General features: G+C 55.7%; 1 protein-coding gene across 2 annotated transcripts; it reads right to left on the reverse strand.

Moving 5' to 3' along the window:
- Positions 1 to 4,165: 4,165 nt before the first annotated feature.
- Positions 4,166 to 22,335, reverse strand: Hr (HR lysine demethylase and nuclear receptor corepressor). Of its 2 annotated transcripts, XM_028877608.2 has the most exons (19): positions 21,771 to 22,335; positions 19,882 to 20,535; positions 18,407 to 19,196; positions 16,985 to 17,135; positions 16,701 to 16,888; positions 14,845 to 15,012; positions 13,289 to 13,378; positions 13,022 to 13,137; positions 11,408 to 11,489; positions 10,320 to 10,483; positions 9,945 to 10,181; positions 9,555 to 9,720; positions 9,278 to 9,347; positions 8,879 to 9,009; positions 8,623 to 8,742; positions 8,409 to 8,524; positions 6,145 to 6,309; positions 5,635 to 5,763; positions 4,166 to 5,420 (listed from the first exon to the last, which is right to left on the reverse strand). In XM_028877608.2, the coding sequence occupies exons 2-19, from the start codon at positions 20,494 to 20,496 to the stop codon at positions 5,358 to 5,360; spliced, it is 3,561 nt and encodes a 1,186-aa protein (XP_028733441.1). In that variant the 5' UTR covers positions 20,497 to 20,535; positions 21,771 to 22,335; the 3' UTR covers positions 4,166 to 5,357. The 2 variants fall into 2 exon arrangements, with proteins under 2 accessions (XP_028733441.1, XP_028733440.1); XM_028877607.2 differs by lacking the exon at positions 21,771 to 22,335 and having other exon boundaries at positions 14,845 to 15,009; positions 19,882 to 20,548.
- Between the last annotated feature and the right edge of the window lie 745 nt (positions 22,336 to 23,080).

The following is a 23,080-nucleotide window of genomic DNA, read 5'->3' on the forward strand; positions in this document are numbered from 1 at the left end:
CTGATAGGCTGCGCGTCACCACGGCCTGCCCGGATTGGCCAGTTCACGGCGGTTACCGAGGGGGCGGGGCTCCGGGGACCCTCCCTCTGTCCCCCCCGCCTCTCCCGGGTTTCAGCCGCTCGTCGCTCCCTCTCCGCACTCTTCCCCCAGCTCTTAGCTAATTCACCTAGCACGCACACGTCCGCGCGGGTTCCGACGGTGATGTCATCCTGCCTGTAGGGTGCTGCTGAACACCACCGCGACCAGGGTCGGTGGCGTCACTCGTCTGATGACACTTACGGAAGCCCAGGCTCCGCAGTTAGCTCCCGCTGTCATAAACAAACTAGAGAAGAAGGGCTGGAGACGAATAGGCCCCCAAATAACTTTCTGACATCGTTAGAAATGGTCTGAACGTCGTGTGGCTGGGGGCCATAAGGTTGCCTTGGAGATTCTGATCTGTATAGATCGATGGACACAGACTTTTAAAAAGTCAACTGCAAGTCACAAGGCTAAAGGATTGGTTTGGGCAGAAGAAGTGATTGACAAGGCTCAGAGGAGAGATGGGACAGGGCTGGTATAGTCAAGGTGGACCGAGACTGGGGATGAAGGAAAGGGATTGGGGGATGAAAAAGCTTGGAGATGGCAACGAACGCACCTTCATCAAAGTCCCCCCTGCTCAGTGCATTTGCCATGTAGTTTCAAGGCTTCTGCCGCAGACTGCATCCTTGGAGGGCAGGGGTGGTGCCCTCCTACCCAGCATGCAGGGCCTGGCCATGGGGAACAGGGTGTGGGTTGTTTTGGCCAGCTCCCGTTTCTCTCCCAGCCTGACCTTTCCTCCTCTGAGCTGCTTTAACCTCGGCTCAGGACAGGAAGGCAGGGCCAGCAGGGAGGAATCCACAAAGCAGGCCAAGTCTGGGCTCCTCACCCCATCCTAGCTCCCTTTCCTGCTCCCTCCTGCTGGCTCTGTGTGCCTCCTTTGGGGGACAGCGCCTTGGTGGTGCTGACGGGGCTCTGGAGTTGAAGCCAGCCAGCCAGCCAGCCACTGCTGGCTGCCTCCCTCTGTGCCCTGGGTGGCCTCAATGTCCCCATCTGTAGAGTAGGTCTGTAACAACCCTCCTTGCCCCTGGTTGTTGAGAAGCCAAGATGGCCTGGGAGGAGCTGTGTGGGCTGTCTGAGCTCAGTCACCAGGCAGCCCACCTAGTCTCCAGTGAGGCAGACAAAAAGCCATAGCATTTGTTGCTACACAAAGGCCCACCCAGAGAGCCCCTGTGAAACCGGGGAGTGTAGCTCAGTGGTAGAGAATTTACCTAGCGTGCATAAGGCCCTGGGTTCGATACTCAGCACCACAAACAAAAACTTGTATGCTCCTTGGACTTCGCTCCCACAGGACTGGTCATCTAGCGCTTTTGCCTGGTGCTGATGCCGATTGCAAACTCCCTGGAGACTCGCCTATCTGAGGCGGGACCCACCTCGTGGCCCACAGTACTTTGAGGCACTTGAACACTGCTTGCTTGAGGCCATTGAAAAACCTCCCATGGTCATTGGCAGAGAGGCAAGATCAGGCCTCGGGGTGCAGATCCACTTGCTAAAGCTCTCCCCTCCTTTACTTCCCTTCCTTCCCTCTCCTCCTCTCTCCTTCTCCTCCCTTCCTCTCCTCTCCTCATCACTCTTTGTTTAGATCTGTCAGTTCCTCAGTTTTCCCATCTGTGAAGTGGAGGCAGCCCTGGTCATACACTCCATTCTGCCTCCCAGGGATGATTTGGGAGAGGGTGAGGTCATGTCTGGGCAGGCTGGGAGAGCTGCAGAGGCGTCCTAAGATAAACAGCAGACAGCCTAACTGCCTGGAAGAGCAAAGGCTACCACAACCGCAGTTCCATTCCCCCATTATCGTGGGGGGGGGGGGAGGGGAAAACACTCGTCTGCTGTGGAGGGCCTAATTGCCTCGTCACAAGCCACACTGAAGCAATAGAACACCGAAAGCCCCTTGTAAACACAGAAGGCATTTGAAGAGGGCACAGCCCTTCCCAGAGTGCCTGGGGAGGCAACCAAAAAGGTTGGGATTCTCAAGACCTTGGGGGAAAAAGCAGTGGTCAGACAGGTGAGTCCTGGACAGAAAGGAGATCCTGAGATAGGGAGGGAAACTGAGATAGACCCCCTTCCAAGTTTGTCTTCTCTGAGGCGGGGAAACATTCCTGGAGTGGGCAGCCGTGGACAAGCACAGTCTGACTAGTACAGCTCTCCCAGCACCCACGGGAGCAGGCCATCTTAGGGTGCATGCATGCACATGTGTGAATGACCTTGTGAGCAGAGAGTTCTGAGGTAGGCAGAGTCAGGTAGACTGGGACAGGGCTGGGCAGGCAGGATGAGGCAAGGGTGTCTGGGATGCTAGCATCCCTTACAATGTAGCAAATCCTGTGTTCCCAACAAAGAAGAGATCCATAGAAGGGCAGTAGGAGGATGGGCCTTGGGGCTGTACTACTAACTCCTTGAAAGACTTTGGAATCACAGCCATAGTGTAGGTCAGACTCGGGCATTTCTAGACCCTGGGACCCTGGACACAAAAGGGGTATTAGTGAAATTCTTAGGAAGCTGTGGCTTCTGGGATAGGATTATAGTAATGTTAAGGTCTTGGTACTGATAAAAGCACGACGTTTGTATAAGCAATCCCCACTAGGGGACACTAGGTAAAGGTAATGAGAGCTTCTTGTTTGTTTTGTTTTTTGAGACAGGGTTTCTCCGTGTAACAGCTCTGTTGTCCTGGTTGGCCAGGTTGGCCTCGAACTCACCGAGATCCTCCTGCCTCTGCCTCCCGAATGCTGGGACTAAAGGCGTGCGCCACCACCGCCGCCTGGCAGTAACTGTGCGATATTTGTTTTGTTTTTTGAGGGTTTTGTTTATTTTTTAGAGACAGGGTCTGTTTAACCCTAGATGGCCTTGAACTCACAGAGATCTGCCTGCCTCTGCCTCCCGAGTGCTGAGTTTAAAGATATGTGCTACCATGCCAGGCTATGTGCTATATTTGTAACTTGATTGTGAATCTGTAATTATTTCAAGATAGAACGTAGGAGAATTTTGTAAGAAAAAGGGGGAAGCAGCCAACGGATGGAGATACACCCCTGAATTCGCTTCCAACTTCTTAGCTGGTGTCATGGTGGGTCTGAGACAAGTATTGGAGCTGAAGGTGGACAAAAGCAGAGGCCCCAGGACCTCTGCTGGGAGCTGTGCCAACCCAGGGCCCCGGCCTGTGTCTCAGGGTCAGATACTACTTGGGCTAGTAGCTCTATTCCTGGTCCAATCCTAGAATAAATGAGCACCGGTCCAGCTGCTGTTTTTAAAGGCCAGACAAATCCACCCCCAAGGGAGGCTGTGGTGGTGGGGGAGGGGTGTCCAGGGAAGTCCAATGCCCACGTGCACCTCTGCTATCCCACCCCCAACGAACGAAGTTCAGTGTCACATCTTTCCCAGGAAGGAGCCTGTAGTGTGGGCTCGGGGTGACGGCAGGACAAGGCTACAGAAGGTAAAGCGTTAAGTAAGAACATGTCATTCAGTGCCACTTGGAACACGATCAGGGCTAGAGTCATGAGGATGGAGGGGCAGAAGAGTCTTTAAACTCCGTGAGGCACTAAAACTAGAATGTAAGCAAAGTGTCTTGAGTCAGCAAACTTGGTTCAAATCCCATTCTGCCACTAAAATGGCGGGGTAACCTTGGGTGACTTATTTAGTCCCAAACTGCCCTGTTTCTTCTGTAAGATGGAAATAGATTGTCTGCACCTCAAAATAGCATCAGGGATTAAATGAGATGGTTTAAATGAAATAAAAAGGGCACAGTAAAACATGGCTGTTCTCTAGAGTTCCCCCCCACACACTCCTTTTAATCCTTAAAAAAAAAAAAGGGAAGAAGCCTAACTTTTAAGATGGGGTCTCATGAAGCTCAAATTGGTCTCAGAATCACAATGTAGCCAAGGCTGGCCTTGAACTTCTGATCCTCTTGCTTCTCCATCTCCCCTAGTATCGGGCTTAGCAGGTGTGTCCCATCACACCCAGCGATAACACAGCTTAAAAGAAAGAAATCAAGATTCCCTGAAGAAAACACTAGAAGGAAATCCAGCAAAATCTAGCCACGCTTGGGTCGGGCGAGAGAGGACTGTGGGTGACTCGGTTGTTTTCTAAACGCTCTGAACAGATGTTATATTTATAATAAAAATGTTTATTTAATTAAAAAAAAATCCCCAAACCACAGCAGGAACAGTTAAGTATAACAAGAGCGGGCGCGTTTGTGCGGCTGAGATACACAGGGGAGAGGTAGAAAAGCCAAGCGTTACCAGAAGGGCCACGGGGTAGGGGGTCAGCTGTCTGAGGCAGTGAAGCTCTGTCTCGGGGGCCTGGACACCAAGAGTAGTTGGGCTGAGCAAGGGCTCTCCTATCTCTCCGGGTCAGAGCACACAGGACAGGTGGGGCCGAGGCAGGGGGATTTGTAATCTCCACAGGCTGATGCCACCCAGGGAGGCCGTCCCAGTGCACCCTAGAACTCTGCCTTTCCCGCTGACAGTCAGGGACATCTTCAGTCCCCAGGAAGCTCCAGGGGTCCAGGCCTCCCAAAGATCTGGCAGTGGTATTTGAGGTCTCCAGGTCCCCTGTCCCTATGGCCCCTGTCCACTGGCCTCTGCTCCAGAGCAGATTTCTGTATTTGCCCTTCTCTCCCCGGCCCTCTGGCCGGCAGAGTAAGGTCAACCTATGCTGGCAGCCGCCACCAAACAACTGATTTTAATACAGACTGGGAACAGAGAGGTAGAAGCAGGAACACAATGGCATGCCCATGGCGTTCCCTCCAGCCAGCCTGGGCTATTGGCCGTTAACTGAGGTCGTCTCCTCCTCCCCAGCTCCACAGCTCTTCTGTAAGGGAAGAGTTCTGTGGCTCCCAATCCAGCAGACCTACAGTCAGAAGGGCCATCCAGCAGCTCCATGTAGATGATGGTGAGCTGTAGCGAAGCTGGGGGCCCAGGGACAACACAGGATGAGGCGGCAGGAGGGGGCGCTGATTAAGCCAAAACAATTCCCCAGCATCCCCAAGGAAGGGTGTCCATCCCCTGGGGTGGAGCACAGGGGTTGGAAGGAGTCATTTACCCCTAGTATGAACCTGATACCATGGAGAGGGAGGCCATGGCGGAGCAGGAAGATGCTCGCATGGCACTCCAGTTGTTACCTTTAGGGCCAGGGCCAAGGTGAGGGACAGGGTTCCCTGCTGATGCCCAAAGTGATATTTGTGGAACGGACCCACACCCTCTAAATCCTCCAGTCCCGTTCCTTGTTGAAATTATGCGTAGACTGAGCGCTTGGGTTCCCTGCCCACCACCCACCCCTCCAGGCATCAGGATCCCCTATTTAGCTTCCTGTAATGTCCCTACAGCCACCTTCACTGCCTGGAACACAGCCCGATCCATCTAGGAAAAAGAAAAAAAAAAAAAAAAAGACAGAATTTTCAGTCATGTTCCAGCCCCCACCTCACGTTCCCACTCCCTACCCTCATCAAGGACACCTTTCTCTGGCACTGACAGGCTAGCGGCCCACTCAGTTCAGACAGATCCGTCCTGCCGACTGAGGCTGTATCTCAAGGAGACGCGGCACATCCGGCCTGCTGGCCAGTATCACACTCACCTGGGCATAAAGCATACGGTGGTCAGGGGGCAGGCTGGCTCCCTGGTGGCAGAGCTGAGCAGAGAGGGCAGAGGTCTCAGGAGACAGGAAGTGCTGGGTGACACTGATGGTGCTCACCAGGCCCTGAACCTGTGCCGTGGGGGACAGGGGCAGGAAGGTGAATCGGGGCTCAAGCCATACTCTCCCTCTGACCTCAGAAGTCTATTTCCCATGCAACTTGCAGAAAGAAGTAGCCCTGGTTCCAGTGCCAGGCATCCCGTGGGACATGACCAGAACAAGACCTGGGGGATGCTGGTGGGCTGAGTGAGTTGGCTCAGACTAGCTCAGCTCTCTGGAGAGAGTTCCACATAGCTTTGAAGACTTCAGGACCCTCAGCTCTGCCATCTCCACGGCTTCCCGCCCTGTCTAGCTTTCTGTCTGTCAGGTACGGAAGGCTGTGTGATCATGACTCTGATATGGTGTCCGTGCTACTTCTGATCTGCGGCTAGGCCCCACCCACCAGGGAAGCACCTGATGGGGTGCCCCGGCAGGCACCAGCACCGCCTCTCCAGGGGCTTGCAGCAGAGTCCAGCAGCTCACACCCCACTCCTCCCTCAGCCGACGTCTCAATCCTGCATCCAAGTAGCAGCTGCCTGGGGCGCCGGGCTCCAGGGTCCCTGCTCCAGCTGGGCACACCTTAAAGAAGAGAAAGAGACATGAACACCCATGGGAATGAAGGCAGGGACTCCAGAGAGGAAGGGCTGTGGTCTCTTTGGAGGCCCAGGAGCACTAGGATGCTGAAGCCGTCTTGAAGGGCAGGCAGAGGAGGAAAGAGGTAGGAGAGGGATTGGTACTAAAGGATGGGGGTAGGTCCAGGTTGGGCTGGAAGGAACTTAGAGCAAAAGACACTCAAGCTGGGGAGGAGGGATCTGAATCTCTGCTTTTCCTAGGATGTGCCTTTCATAGCCTTTGTGACCCTGGCCTGTCCACTTGTTCTCTCAACTGGTCCCTTTCTCCAAAACCCAGGAAGATGTCCTGCACAAGCCCCATTCCTAACCGTATTCACAAGGAATTCTTAAGGTTTTGTAAACAGCCTGCATTATAAGCCAAATTGTGGAGAAACTGTAGCTTCCCCCAGGGAGACGATCCAGGATCCAGAAAGGGCAGGGCCACACAGAAGTTCTGACTCGCAGTGGGTGGACAGGCTGAGGCCCCGGCAGCAGGCAGAGCTATGGGAACCATCATCAGCCCAGGCGGAGCCGGAGCTCCATGGGCAGGCAGGGACAAGTGGAGACCGGAAGAGGTGCCCAGGGAACACCTGTAGAGGTGAGCGCCAACATCATGCTCCGACTGGCCACCAGCTAAACTCACCCCCTTCAGCTAGGACCTCAGCCATTGTCCCTGGATCGAAAGGGTGCTGGCAGGGGTGAGGTGGGGTGGGGAGGCTTGTGAACCACATCCCCTGGAGGAGTCCCAGGAGGATGCCAAGGCTCCTTGGTTCCAAAGATTCGAGTCCATCCTGGGGCTATAGTAGTAACAGGCCACCCAGTGAGAGAGTGCCCCTCAGACCTCCCCATGAGTCACCCCACATGGGACTGCCAACAGCCAACCACGCCCAGAGCAGACAAGGCCATCTGTTCAAGATGGTGCTCTTGTCGGCTCCTCTCTGCAAGTCACAGCATCTGGGTGTGTATCTGCAGATGTGTGTGCCGGTGTGCAGTGCACGGTGGACAACGCCACATCAACACGGGCATGTCTGTGTGCAGCTTAGCAGGGGTGACATTTACATCTTTTCTCTAGGACAGCTGGGACTTGGCTGGACTTTGAAACCACCAGGCCCACCTCAACCATTTATTTGTTTTACTTAGTATTATTATTTTTGGTAGTGGTAGTCAGGGGGAGGGGGGGACGGGACATGACTCATGTAGCCCAGGCTAGCTTAAAACCAACCTTGTAGGCTGAGGATGACCCTGAACTTCTGATCCTCCTGTTTCTACCTCTCAAGTGCTGGGATTATAGGCATATGCCACCATGCTTGGCCCGTTTATTTACTTTTGAGACAGGGTCTCATTATATAGCTTAGGCTAGCCTCGAGCGCATGATTCTTCTGTCTCAGCCTACCATACCCTGGCCTCCCATCTCCCCTGTCCTTCTGGAGTTTTCTGCCTTCTTCTCTCCCTGCTCTACCACTAGGTACCTATCCTGGTGGGTAGGTGCGCCCACCTTCCTCCCTCAGCCCTCTTCATGGCTAGTGCCTCCCCTAGAGGCCTCTCCTCACAGTATGAATTGCAGGAAAGGGAGCAGCTGTTCACCAGTCTCTTAGCCCTGGAGCTGAGCAAGGGGAGAGAGACTTCCTGTTCCCAAGAGGAATACAGGGTAGTAACCTAGAGTTAGAATAAATGTAAGCTCAGATCCTAGGGTTACCACTAAGCCTCAGTTTTCCCATCCATAAAAATGGGAAAGCAGCTGTCCCTGCCTAGCTCAGGAGTGAGGAAGAGGAGGATACCCGTTCACTGAGACAATACACCAAAGCCCATTCTACAGCTATTGCCTCATCTCTTCAGTAGATTCTGACTTCCCTGCTGTATCCTCTCCTCTCTCCGAGCCCCACCAGAAAATCAGACTTCCGATCTGCTCTCTCTGCACCTGTCTACCCGAGTCTGGCTAACTCACCTTCAGGACTAGGGTAAGCATCGAGGTCACAGGAGACGGGAGCACACACACAAGACATGGGCAATGAACGTCTTAGCTATGCAGGGACAAAGGGGTGGGCTCTGAGCTCCCTCCCTCCTCACCATCTGGAGAAAGCGACGGATGCGCTGGGCATCCTGGGCCCGGAACACGTGCCACACAGTGCTGGTCTGGCTGCCTGGAGACCAGAGCCCCTCCCCATCCAGGCCTGAGAGGAAATCTGCAGGAGAAAGAAGGCTCAGGTGAGCCCAGGGTAGGCAAAGGCACGCATTATCACTGACAGTTTGACTTGCTGGTGTCGCCAGCCCAAGGACTTGCCTTTCTGTGCGCGGTGCCAGGCAGGCAGCTGTGCCTCGGCGTGCACCAGGATACTGATTAGGTCGGACACCTCTACACATAGGTTCTTGGTCCCCAGGTGTCCACGGTGTGGGCTCACACCTGCATGGAGGCAGAGCGAGGAGAGTTGGGGATTAAATAAGAGACGGAGTGTCAGCCCTAAGGCACAGATGCCCCCGTGCCCTAAGATGTTAGATAAGGCAGAGGTGGGGAGGGACGGGAGCGAGAGGGCACTCACCATAGGCTGCCCAGAGCTGGGGTTCCAATGGATGCAGGGGGAGGCCCAGGGGGAGGTAGGAAGCTAGGTTGAGTTTCCCTTGGTGGGCACAGTACTCTGGGAGTGGAAGGCTGGAGGCAAGGTTCTCCACCCTGGGGACAGGGGTTGGGAGGGGGAAGCATGCATAGGAAGTCCAATTCAGACACTGAGACCCATCATAGCTTCCCACATTCAGAGGGCAAAGTCCATCCCCCCCCCCAGGAATTTCTATCACTCCCCCAAAGAGACACCCTCCATCCCCTCCGGCCCCTGCTCTAACTAGACTTCCATTCTAAGCCCCTTTAGACAGCCTGGACATTAAGGGTGAAGGGTGAGGAGCAGACTGCTGGTGGCTGGGTTAGTCTTTGGTACTGTACATACCTGCTAGCATCCTTGTCCCCCAGGCTTCGGTGTAGCAGGAGGACAGAGCCCTCGTCTAACTTTGGACGTGCTAAGGGAAGAGACAGATGTCAGTGACCCAAGGTGGAATCTTTTGGCCCAGAGACTCCTTCCTGTCCCTGTGGCAGCCATACCTAAGTTCAGTTTCTACCTCAAACCTAGCTTCTAGCTGCCTCTGGAGCTACCAAGGGTTCCCTTGATACCTGACCCCTCAGGGACCTGCTCCCAGCTCCCTCTACTCCATGTCAGGAAAACTTACTCTCAGGGTGAGAGAATCCTTCCCAGAATGCTGTGCTGTCCAGGCTTGTGGGCTGGGGAGGCCCGAGGGCAGTCAGTGTCTGTACCTGGCCACCAAGTGTCCCAAGAGCTTCCGTTCCCCACAGGCTAACTCTCAGCGTCTTCTGGATGCCCGATACTAACACAGGCTGCAGAGGAGAAAAAAAGAAGGACACAAGAATTGGGGGGGCTGGGGGGAGGGGAGAAGCTCATGGCAGTCAGGCGGGGGCATGCTGTGGCAGCTCCAGAACAGTGGGGGAGGAGCCGGGGACAGACCAACCTCCGAACACCAGGGCACCCTGAGCCTGGGGACCAGGACCCTGTGAGGCAGATGAGGCCATAGCACTGGGAAGGGAGAGGCAGGCCAGCTTACCTGGCCCTGCCGCCAGTGTTCCTGGAAGAGGTGAAAGCCATGCCTAGGCCTGGGCTCCTGCAGCCACAGCAAAGCCCCAGGAGGAGACAGGCGGGTTCGCACCGGTGACAGGGGCAGGCTCAGGCCCTTGCGTAAGCCTGGTCCCGCTCGAAGGCCTGGCCCCAAGGCTTTCTCCTGGATCTTCCGTTCTACTACCTGGGCGATAATGCTGTCCAGGATGTTGGTAATGCGGTCATCCTGTGGGAAGGCAGGGATGGGGGGCGGGCGGGTGGGGGGGGGGAGGCAAGAAGGCTCAGGACCGATTCAGCCACATAGGCATGGCCACCCAGCCTCGGCTCCTCAGGCTCTTAGCCCTCCCTCTGAGCCCTTGCTCACACTGGGCAGAGCCGGGGTGACGGGCGCAAAGGCCATGTGAATCCGCTCATGCCCCAGGCAGAGTTTGACCGCAGTGGAGGCTAGCAGTTCACAGAGAGAGGGGCAGGGAAGGGGTGATCGGCTAGCACGCTCCTCTGCGGGGGTCTCAGTGGAGTCTGGGGTCTCTGTTGGAGAAGAAAATGGTGAGCAACTTTCCATTTGGCCTTTCGCCTGTATCTCGAAGAGATGTCCGTTCATCCCCGGGGCCACGCCTGCTCTCTCTCCTCAGCATTCCCCCAACATTACTCTGCTCTGTCTGGGTGCCATCCCACCCCTGCCTTTCTACACGTGGCAGCGCCTCTAAGAGAGGTGGCTCAGGGGCTGGAGAGACGGCTCAGAGGTTAAGAGCACTGGCTGCTCTTCCAGAGGTCCCGGTTTCAATTCCCAGCAACCACATGGTGGCTCTACAATTGTCTCTAACTCCGGTTCCAGGGGACCTGGCGTCCTCACACAGACCTACATGTAGGCAAAACACCAATGCACATAAACAAACAAAAAGAATAAATTATATTTTTAAAAAAGTGGCTCAGAATGGGAGTCTGAGACTGGGAAACAGCTCAGCAGGTAAGCACAGCATTTCTGTGTAAGCCAAGAATCTAAGTTCAAATCTCTTAACACGCACGGCAAAACAAACAAACAAAAACCAAAAACAGGCATGGTCATGCCTGCCGCCTCGGCTCTTGGGTTGGGGAGGGGGGTGACTCAGAGACGGGAGGCATCGATCAAGTTTGCTGGCCACCAGCCTAGCTTCAGGTTCAGAGGGACACCCTGTCTCTAGGGACTAAGGCGGAGAGTGATAGATCAGGATCCCCGACGTCTCCGCGCACATACGATAAATGAATGAATGCATAAATAAATAATAGGAGGTCTGGCTGGGGGAGTCAGGGCACGGTCCTGAGATGAGGCATGGAGATTCTGCTTCCTGTGTCGCAGGGGGAGGGAGTCGATTGCCAAGTGTTGCCAAATTTCTTCCGGAGACTTTTATTCCCTCACTGCCCTCCTGTACTCCCCATCCAAGGGGCCTGGGGGAGGAGGAAACAACCACTCACCTTCTTTGATGTCCTTGGTCCCATTGGAATCTCCATTGCAGGAAGGTTGTGGAGCTGGGGGAGTTTTCTCTGTTGGTTCTTTCTGTTGAACCCATACACCGGCACCACCACCCCAACCCAAACAGAGATTTTAGAACTGGTGGACACAACTGAATTCAATGGTCAAGAATTAACAATGTGTTCTTCTAGGTCCTAAAGTTGTTGGTAAGGGAGTGAAATGTTACGGTATGTAGAGTTAATAGAGAAAATAAAGCTGCTATGTACTTCTCTACGGGGCACGGTCTAAACATGTGTTAAAGCAGACACAAATAAATGCACAGACAAGTAACTGGGAAAAGTCAAAACGTTAATGGCAATTTAAGAGGTAAGCGTTATTTTCTTACTTATCTATATTTTCTGAATTGTCTCTAAAGGATATATGGCAATGTCTGGTATTTAAAATGTATTTTTCAGCCCGGTACAGTGGCATATGTTTGTAATCCTTGTACTCTGGAGGTCAAGGCAGATGGACTGCAAATCTCAGCTATCCTGGGATGAAAGACCTTATCTTTGGAAAAACAAACTTCCCTGGGTGGGTGGTGGCACACACCTTTAATCCCAGCACTCGGGAGGCAGAGCCAGGTGGATCTCTGTGAGTTCGAGGCCAACCCGGTCTACGGAGTGAGATCCAGGACAGGAACCAAAACTACCCAGAAAAACTTTGTCTCAAAAAACCAACAAAAAAAAAAAAACAAAAACAAACTCCACACAACAATAAAATGTACCTTTCGTTTTTCCATGCTGCGATGGAACCCAGGGCCTTAGGCATGCCAGGGAAGCATTCTGGCACCTAGCAACATCCCAGCTCTTGGTTTTTATGAGACAATCTCCCTGTAACTAGGCTAGTCTCAAGCTCCTGTTTCTCCTGCCTCCACCGTCTAAGACATGTGCCATCATGCCCAGTTCATAAAATACCCTTATAGGGTCAGCAAGACGACTCAGAAGGTAAGGGCACCCGCCAAGCCTGAGTTCAATCCCCGGAACCCACATGTTAGAAAGGAAAGAACCAACTCTCACAAGTTGTCCCCTGACCTCCATGTGTGTGCCTTGGCATGGGCTGTGCCCCTCCCCCACATTAAAAAAAAAATGTTAAAAGTGTCCATACCCAGAATTAACTCTTTCTCAAGTGAATAATTTTTTTCAAGTGAAAAAATTTTTTTTCTCAGTGCCTGTACAGTGCCTGCCATGAAGGAGGTGCCAGGGCTACTGAGAAGGTGGGCTGACACTGAGCCAGAAAGGACCCGTGGCTGGGCTGGCAGTGGTGAGATAAAGTAGTGAGGGCTGGCCTGGAAGACGAACCAGGGGAGGCAGGACTCTAGGAAGCAGGGAGAGAGGATTTGTGGCGGGGGATGGAGGGAACAGGCACATGCTAGAGTCAATGTTGGGATCCTGCTTCCTGGAAACGTGGGAAATAGCTTGTTCCATCAGCTTCTATGTCCCTCTTCATCCCCACCAAGAGAGGAAGGCCAACCCCACCCCACCCCACCCCACGAGGTCAGTCATATACATGCACACTGCTCCATCCTGGGGCCCACCAGCTGGTGCTTGTCCCTGGGATCCCGCCCTGGTTCTTACCTGCTGACCCCCATCCCCAGGGGCCCACACTCGGGCATCCACTTGGCAGAAACAGTGCCCCCGGATGTCAAACTTGGCCCAGACCTGGTGCATCCCAGTGCTCAGTTCTGCCAGGGCTGAGTGTGAAGAAGAGGGGTGGAGATGGAGCAGGCAGCCTGGCCTCACCAACCGGGAGACCATGTCACCAGGGTCAGGAACAAGGAGACAGTATGACTGTCTCCCTCAGGACCCACCCACTGCCCGCCCCACCCCTCCACGATGGCTCACCCTGGCTGGAGACAAACTGGGTCAGAATCAGGGAACAGGCAGCATGCCCAGCCTCCTGGGCACACTCCTCTGTGTGCTGCTCCCGAGAGCCTGTGGGGTAGGAAGAGAGGAGCTGCAGGTCCAGAAAGCAAGGTAACCACAGGTTAAGGTCAAGGAAGAAGGCCAAATACATGATATGTAAATCAGGAGTTCAGCAAGCCACAGGGCAAGGGCTTGCTGGGAAGGCTGGGCCTATGTAACATCATAGACTCCTTTGCTTTTGGAATGCAGAGGCTTTGGAATGCACATGCTGCATGCTTTGCAGGACCCGAAGGTGGGGGTCTGTGAGATGGCTCGGCAGGTAGAGGCACGTGCCACCAAGCCTAAGGACCTGAGTTTGATTCCCAAGACTCACATGGTAGAAGGAGAGAACTGATTCCCAAAAGATGTCCTCTGACTCACACACACACACACACACACACACACACACACACACACACACACACACAAATCAGTCAATAAATAAATAAATAAATATTTATAATTGAAGATCCCAGGGTGGTCATATAAGAATGCATCTGATTCTAGAACTCTTTTTAGCCATGTCTACTGGAACCCTGGGAAACTCCAAGACCTGAGGTGGTCAAGTTGAGCCAAGGGAGTGAAAGCTGAAAATCTTGCCAAGGATAGAACTGAATCAGCAGACCTGAGTCTAAAATCTTGGCTATAACGTTGACTTGCTTTGGGGCCTTGGGCAGGTCATTGATCCTCTCTGAGTTATTCTTACGCGGAAAATGAAGACAGTCACAGCCATGTCACTGTGTTAACGTGGAAGCTGATCAAAGTGAGAAGCAGAGAGAGAGCTTCTGACTTCTGTGTGTGCGCTCACTTGTGTGTGTACACGCAAATGCATGTATGTGTGTGGACCTTATCCTTTCAGGCTAGATCTCTCACTGAACCTGGAGTTCATTAATTCAGCCAGGCTGGCTGGCCAATGAGCTCCGGGAATCTGCCTGTCTCTGGTCCCCCAGTGCTAGGTCACCATGTCCAGACTTGATGTGGGATCTGAACTGAGAGCCTCCTGTTTGCTTGGTCAGAACGGACCGAACTCAGACCCCCAGTGCCCAGGTACTTGACTTCTTTAAAAAGTGGGTAAGAAATGGGCTGGAGAGATGGCTCAGTGGTTAAGAGCATTTGTTGACCAGGTTCAGTTCCCACCATGCCCGTGGCAGTTCATAACTGTCTATAACTCTGGTTTCAGGGGCTCTGACCTCCGTCTTCTGACCTCCACAGGCAGCAGGCACACATGTGGTACACACACATACACTCAGACAAAACACGCGTACATATAAAATAAAACACATCTAAAGAAGCTAATCTGGTCGGGCGGTGGTGGCATGCGCGCCTTTAATCCCAGCACTCGGGAGGCAGAGGCAGGCGGATCTCTGTGAGTTCGAGGCCAGCCTGGTCTACAAAGCGAGTTCCAGGAAAGGTGCAAAGCTACACAGAGAAACCCTGTCTCGAAAAACCAAAATATAAATAAATAAATAAAATAAATCAAGTCTGGTTTTCCTCACCTGCTTTCTCCTTGGTCTTCCCAGCTCCGGCTATGCGCCCACAGGCTACACACAGCCGGCGGCTGCAGTGGGGACATCTCCAGTGGGTGTTGAAAAGTCCGTGTTGGCAACGGCTGCAGCAGTGCGGAATGCCTGGGCTGTCCTCTGTCATGGCTGGCCCCTGGCCTGCTGACCACAGAACAGGGTCAGAGGGCTCAAGGACACGCCCCCTGGGGAGGCCCGCCACAGGCAGCAGTGGTTCTCAGCCTGGGCATCGTCATCGTCGACACCCCTTTTGGGGGGCGTCAAACGACCCTCCACAGGGGTCGCCTAAGACCATCTGCAGATCAGATGTTTACATTATGACTCATAACAGTAGCAAAACTACAGTTAGGGGCGTAGCAACGAAAATAAGTGTATGATTGAGGATGGCGGGGGCGGTCACCACCTCACGAGGAACTGTATCAAAGGGTCGCAGCGTCAGGAAGGTTGAGAACCACTGACAAATAGGGAGTAACGGGCGGAGAGGCCGAGAGCAATTTCTACCGGAAGCCACTAGAAGAAGGCACTGGGCTCTTTGGCCAGTCCTCATACTTTACTCCACATACTTGTCTGGCAGTAGCCATCCTCCCGCACACGGCACACTCCCAGGGCAGCAGCGGCCTCAGCTCCCCAGGCCAGCCCCACCCCCCACCCCCGGCCTTGCCACAGGGATCCCCCCAGCTGTGCCTGTAGTACTAAGCCACACCACCACTTCCAGCACATTTTTCCATCCACCTCCTCCCCCCACCCCCAAGCCCTACTGCTACCAGAAATGGAAAGACAGGGCAGCTACTCAGGTGGCCTTCCCTCCAGGGAACTTAGCAGATTAAAAGAGGAAACCCTCAGAGGCCACTCCTGCCTTTACCCAAAGGAAGGGATTTTTTTTTTTTTAAGAGCCAAGGTTCAGACTTGGTAGGTGGGAAGGGTCCCCGCCCCGAGCACACAGTCAAGGTGTCCCGAGTGGGCCCAGGAGATTCCGAGTTTCTCAGGAATAGGTCTTGCCCTCCCAGAGTTCACATCCCACTCAGGGATGCAACCCACAGAGTCATGACTCCAGAGCTCCTGGCCGGAAAAAACCACGGAAAGATGAGGGTGACGTGCAGGGGAACTTCACAAGTGGCCCCAGAGGATGAGTAAGTCCTTATCCACCAGGTAGGAAGGGATGATCAGGGCATTCCAGATTGAGGGAAGAGCCAGAGCCAAGGCCCCAGGGCACAGACAAGCTTGGTGATCCGGGAAGGGAAAGATGGGTGGCATGTATGCCAGGAATCCAGGCTGGGAGTGGCAGGATCCTATAGGAGCTGGCTTATGACTGAACCAACTTAGGGGCTGCCCTGTCTGGAGTACGACGGTGACACTGGGGATCTCCAGGCAGGGAGCAACTCGTGGGCCCGGGGCTGTGGTTTACAAAGATCATAGTATTGCTAGAAAGAGCTGCAGAAAGGGTGGCCTGGATCTGAGGACCCAGCTGAATGCTGAGTCTCTACCCTCAGCCTGAATCCCACCAGCCCAGCTTTCCAGGCCCATGAGCCTCATCACGCTAGAGCCTTTCCCTGGCCTTCGCCTCTCCGAAGCCCCGGCACCTTCCAGGCTCTTGAGACATGTGTACTGGCTGTTTCCCTACAAGCCCTATTGTTCTCAGAGAACCGGACTGAGTCAAGTCTTTAAGACTTCCCAGCAGGATCCCCACCCAGGGCCAGAAACCCCAGTCCAAGTTAGGAATGGGGTTACAGAAGGACGGAGCTCTCCTGAGCAGGCCAGAGAACCCCGAAGCACTGGTAAACATGGGTTGGGAGAGGCATGCAGGAGCAGGCCCACAAGGGAGGTCAGCTCACCTTCACGCTGTGCCCAGGCAAGAGCCTCCCTCTCGCGCCGCAGCAGGCGGCAGAGTCGGTCGCCCAAACCACTCAGCAGGTGCTTGGCCAGCCCCTGGTTGAAGGGAGCTTCTGGGTCGGAGCCTCCTCCCTCCTCAGAGCTGGCAGAGGAACCCTCCTCCTCCAACTGCTTCTCTTCCAGGGGCAACCTGGAGAGGAGAGGCAAGGGGGCTTGAGGAGGGAGCCCATCGGTGGTGGGGAGGAGGGGGGCACTGCTGGCTGTGGCAGCCAGGAGCAACACTCACCCCTGTGATTTCTGAGAGTGGCCGGTCAGCACGCCTACATCTCCAGCTGCCGGGACACAGCTCTGGCACTGAGTGATACCTGCTAAGTGAGCCTGGCAAGATGTATCCTGAAGCCTGGATTCCTGGAGGCTAATCCTGCCGTCTTGGGGTCCTGAGGAGACATTACAGCTGCTTAGGGAGTCTGGTTTCTGAGGCTCGGGTTAGCCAATGCTGACACCCACCCTGTCCACATGCAGCCAGTTCAGCCCCTGGTCCCCAGATCTGTGAGGACTAATTCTGAACTCAAAAGAGAACCTGGCAGGTATAAGTTTCACACACACACACACACACACACACACACACACACACACACACACGGCGGAACAGTAGCTGGAGATATCCCTGGCAGGGGTGGAGGCTGAGGGGTTGTTTAGCAGGTTCAACCCAAAGCTTTGGGCAGCCTGAGCAATGGTCCTCGTACACGTGCAGAATCCGGCCAGTATAGACTTTGGATAGCTTGGCTAAAAGCTCAGTGGCTATGCGACACCCTGAGGAGATGACTCCAACGTGGATGGATGGGCACCGGAAAGCGAGAAGGCCAGAGTTTCAACACAGAACACAGGTGCTGTAACCCAAGACGGGCAGAGGGGCCAACAACTTCCCAGCCCAGACTGAGGCGTGCAAGGATGCAGACAGACCCACGCCAGGTGCAGAGGCTTTAAGGTCAGGTCGTAGAGACAGTCCTCTGGGTCCAGCAGTCCAAGAGGCTGAGAATGAGGTGATCCTGCAGAAACCAATCTGGCTCTAGGATGGCTGGAACCCTCTGTGAAGGACACAGTGTAGCAGAAGAGTCCATGGTGTACCCAAAAGGCTGTCATGCTGGAAAGTCCAAACTGAGTCTCCATGATTCAGCTGGCCAAGAGACAGTGGTCCTTCGGGAGAGGCAATGCTTAAACTAGGATTTGTGGCGTAAATAACCATGGCATCGGACACGTATTGTCTACTAGGTGCCATGAGATCTCCTGTGTCCTGACGAGCCGTCTCTTCCTTCCTGTAGTCTTCGTGAGGTAGGGACCATCTTTACTCCCACTACAGATGAGGGAACGAGGGTTCTCAGAGGTGAAGTAACTTCTTCCTTCAGGTCGCAGGTACTGATCAGCATGTCAGGAAGCAGATGCTGTCTCTGGAGCCCCCTGCCCTGAACCATGCCACTGATTTGCCGCCAACAACAACAACTCACCAAGAGGCGGGGATGGGAGCCGCTGGCTAGAAAGCTGTGATGGCCAGTCCTAGGAGCCAGAGAACCATGGTGGTTCGGGAAGGAACCCTGCCATCTTAGTAGGACCCATCACAAAGGCCTATGGACTTCAGTGCCCTGTCAAGGCCCAGCCCTGTCGCCCCTCCTTCAACGGGGCCCCTGCAGCCAGCCTACCATCCCCTTACCTCTCTGCTCCTCTTGCCGCTGGGCCTCCTCCGCCTTGCTTCCTGTGGATGTGTCTGGTACCTCCTGCCAAGCCCTGGCCCCCTGCCTCCCAGTGCCTGGGAAAGGGTGGGATGGGCGTTTGGGGGCCGGGCCTCTTGCTGCTCCCTGAACCTCTGGACTGCCTGCCCTCTTGAGTGCCCGGATCCCAGTGGCCTGACTCTCTTCCTTCTTAGGACAACCACCTGGGCACTCAAACTGTTCTGAGTGGCGTGTGAGCCAGGTCTTCTTTAGCTTGGTATGATGGCTTGGGGGGCAGGCCCTGGAGTCAACCTTGTTTCTCTCTTCGCTGGATTCACCTGGCCCACTGGCACCCCTCTCTGGGCTATCCTGGCATTTCCTACAGGGGCCAAGATCCCCCTCTCGGGCAGTTAGGTGGGATGAGCAACAGCCGCCCGTAGGAATGGGAGCTCCAGGAGACGGGCATCTTGGTGTGACTGGTGGTTCCAGCTGATACCCAAGGCTATTGCTTCCTGGCCCGGCCCAAATGTTGCCGAGAGTGTGAACTAGGCCTGGGGGACACGAGGGCCAGGGGGTCCGAGGAACAGTGTCTGGGTACCCCAAGAAAAGCGGGCAAAGGTTCTGCTGCCTGCCAGTGCCTGTCTCCCCATCCCTCTGGTGAAGTGAGGGACCTTCTGCCTCACAAGCTCGCTGGAGATGCCCACCAGGGGCTAAGCCCACCAACCCAGCCTCTGACACTGCCAAGGGTCCCTTTGCTGGCCTGAGGATGTCCGGATCCTTGTGGTAGAAGCCCTGAAAGAGGAGAAAAGGCTAAGTTAATGCTGGCGTAGCTTCTCGGCATTTAAAAGAAACAGGCGGGACTGAGAGTAGCAGCTATGAAAAATAAAACACAGGTCGGAGGCGTCAACGGTGAACTCATGCACTGGCAGGCAAGTGGTGCCTCCCCAGGTGGCTCTCCTACCCCACTGGGCTCCCCCTTGATCTTCTCCCAAGCTTCCTTAGAGTCCTCCAGGACTGAAAGGCTGATGCTTGCCATGGCAATAGGATGTCAGGACCTACTAGAGAATTCCGCTTGGACCCACATGGGCCTTTGTTTTGGTTTTAGAGAAAGGATCGTTCTATGTAGTCCAGGCTAGCATGGGACTCACAACCTTTCTGCCTCATAGGCATACACTATGATGCCCATCCTTGCTCTCCAAACACTTAAAAATCTCATTCTAGGCATCTGGGGTAGCCTGTCAGGAAGGAGCCCTAGAAACAGGCCATGAGGACTGCACCTCTCACCCACTCTTGGCCCGCAGGATCAGGCTACACATTCCATGAGCAGTCTCTAAGTCCTGATCCTGGGTGAGTCAATGGCTGAAGAGGCCCAAGGGCAGGGAAGGGAAGGGCAAGGAGCTAGAGCTGCTCAGTGTTTAGGTTTGTCTCCAGGGCTAGGGACAACTGAACCCCATGCACCCACTGTCCCGTCACTCACCTTGCCGCCTAAGCTGAAGGCAGAGGGCACTTTTGGCTGGCCCCCGGAATATACCCAGGGGTGAGAGGCCAAAGGCCAGTCATATGGACGCTCTGGGGGCAGGCTGGACATTAGGTAGGGTGGCAAGCAGGTGGGAACCCAGAAAGGAGCTCGCTCTAGAATCTTGGTCTCCAGCAGGAAAGGGCAGTGCAAGGGCCGAAAGGCCACAGGGTCACTCTTGGGGTGGCCACTACTATGCTCAGGTAACAGGGGGCCGTAGCGAGGTGGGCACGCTGGCCCACAGAAGGCCAGTGGGTGGGCCAGCATCGCTTCCTTCCAGCGCAGTCCTTCCTTGCTGCCCAGCCAGCTGGCCTTCCTCTCCCCATTCCGAGGACCCTCACCCTCTACCAGTGAGAGCGTGTCCTTGGGGCCTTGGGGGAAGCCAGGAGGGAGCCAGGAGTCCGGAGTGCTCAGGACGCCCCTCCAAAAGGGAGCAGCAGGTTCTCCTAGGCACAGTGCCCCATGGCGCAAGCCATCCTGTGGTGGGGTACCGAGCTCCTGTCCCACAATGCCGTTCTCAGGGGCTGTCTTCTCCCAGGCTGGGGTGTCCTTCAGGAAGCTGGGCATACTCTCCATCACTCTCCTGCCCTCATGGGGCTCTCCCAGGGGGGGGTCCTGGAGTGTAAGGGCAAAGCATGAACTCTTTAGGCACATGCCCCACGTACCTTACCGTGGGCACCACCCTGGGAATACCAAAGTGACTCAAACAAACCAGTAAAGCAAGTGCCAGGCCACAGTACGGCACAAAGCAGCTCTCCCCATGTGGCCAAAGGGATTCTGCTTCATGACCGGAAGTTAATACCTTTTCCTAAGTTCTGACCCCTATCTGAATTTGGGGGTCCAAATTCAACGGAAGGTTGTCGCTTCTAGGGTGAGAGGTTCTACCCTTATGGAGCTAGAAACCTGGTTACAAGTCTTGGAAATGGATAGGAAGCAAGCCCGCAAAAGGCTAGCTTAGCACAAGGACTCAACTGGGAGGCCAGGGAGGCTGGATCCCGGCTCTGACCCTGTATCACCTGCTCTGCGGATGCTCAGAGGATCGTTTTCTCCTCCGGGCTCCAGTGTCCCCGTGTGTAAAAGTGGGACTTGGGACACAGAGGACACTTTCTAAACCCCAGTCTGTGGTTTTGGGGGTGCTGCTTTCCCACCCCCATCTCCAGCTCCCACCAGGCTTGCAAGACTGGGATGTTCAGGCCTGGCAGGCTGGATGGAGTCCCTGGGCAGGGCAGCTAGCCAGGGCTGCTGGCTGGTGTCTCTCCCTACACCTGGGCTGCCTGACTCTGCCCCTTGGTGGGCTCTAGTGTCTTGGCATCTCCAACACAGTACCAGGACGGCTGCTGGGGGTGGTGGGGGTGGTAGGATCTGTGCTCCCAAGGGGAGGGAGGGGTAAACTAGCATGTGAGAAAGAATTAAGAGGTTTCAGACTTGGATGGGACAGTGCCGGGCTCCGCTGCGAACTGCAGCTTGGAGGGGGGGGAGGGAAGGAGGCGGGGAAAGCAGGCTGGGCCCCAGAGATACGCAAGGGAGGGAAAATTGAACACGCATGCGAGGGACCAGGATGACAGGTGGCACCAGATCAGCGGCACTCTCCCGGAGCAGTCCCCTTGGCCCACCCGAGGAAGCCCCAAGAGGGATGGATATACGGGATCCTTGGCGGAGGCGCCAGGAATTTTTGGAGCTGCAGCCTGCGTGCGGTTCAGCCCCCTTAGTTGGGCATTCTAACTTTTTCATGTTAATGAGCGAGGTCCAGTCCAGAGTGGCACCGGCACTTCACTCCCCTCTGCACCTTGGGATGGGCTCCTAACCCCCCATTACAAGTACCCCAGAAGGCGCCCCCTCTCGGCGTTTACCTGGGCTTCACAGGCCGGGCGCGGTGTGGGCGGCGGTCGTGCTGGCCGGCGCTGGGCACTCGCTCCCCATGGGCCGGCTTCGGGGCGTTCTCCCTCTTTCTGCTCAGCGCGCTCGCGCTTTCTTTCACCCCGGGCGTCGGGGGCGCTCTAGGGCCGCAGGTTGGAGGGGTCGGACTCCGGGATTTGCAGGATGCGGCACACGGCGCGGATGGGCCGCACCAGCTTCTGGGCCACGGCTGTGGGTTGCGCCATGGGACGCCGAGACTCCGTGCTGCGCTTTGGGGAGGGTCGGGCCGGGGCTAGGGAGCGGGTGTCCCCGGAGGGAGAGAAGGAACCGGGCCGGGGGGAACGCGCGCCCCGGATCGGAGATGGCTGAGTGGGGGGGAAAGGCCGAGGGGCCGGGGAAGGGGGTCGTGCCTGGAAGTGGGGGGCCGATCCCGTGAGCCAGAAGAGAGGCACCAGCGAGGGCGCAGCACCGCGCAGCGCGGCTAATGGAGGGACAGCGCAGCGGAGAGCGCAGCAGGACCTCTGATCGCCATCGCCAGACGCGCAACTGAGAGTGGGGAAGCTGCTCCGCCGGTTTCCTCCTCCAGCACCCTGCGGGAAACAGGAGCCTGTGATTCGGCGGCCCCGCCTGGGCCTGCCCCCTTCTGAGCCCCGGGGGCTTCCGCCAACGCCCCGGCGATGCCACCGGCTGCGCACGGGGAGAATGAGCCCTTTGTTCCCCCTCCCCCCCGCGGCACCCGGGCGCCTGCCGAGAGAGGCTCCCCTGGGGCAGTGTGCCAGCTTCCCAGCCGCCCCACCCTCCCGTGGGCCCGGCCCGGAGCCTGGCAGGCGGGCAGCACCCCCACTATAGGTGCCAAGCCCGGGAACTGGAGCAAAGGGCGGGAGGGGCCGGACCAGGCCACGGTGAGGCGGGGTGCCCCCCGGGGTGCTAGGGCGGGGCGGCAGGGAGGGGTCAGTGCCAGAGCTGGCAGGGGCAGTCGGGTTCTCACGGGTCAGTGATGGGTGCTGCGACCCACGCCAGCAGGCCCGTGCCTGCTGGACCACTCTCTCCCTGTCCTTTCCAACTCCGGGCACACCCCAATGACTGGTGGCTTCTCATTCTTCATCTTCACCTGCCCAAGCCCCTCTTCCCAGCATCCCTCTCAGGGCACGAGGTTACGCAAAGTGTTATGCTTTGGAATCTGGGAGGGCCTTGCCGTCTGGTCTGTTCCCTGGTCTAAGGGCCTTGATTTCTACCAAGTGTCCAGAGAAGTGATGGGACCAGAAGCGCCCAAGCCTCCGAACCTCCAGTTGGGGTTGCCTGC

The sequence above is a fragment of the Peromyscus leucopus genome, chromosome 9 (genome assembly GCF_004664715.2).
Source record: "Peromyscus leucopus breed LL Stock chromosome 9, UCI_PerLeu_2.1, whole genome shotgun sequence".
In the NCBI taxonomy this organism is placed as follows: domain Eukaryota; kingdom Metazoa; phylum Chordata; class Mammalia; order Rodentia; family Cricetidae; genus Peromyscus; species Peromyscus leucopus.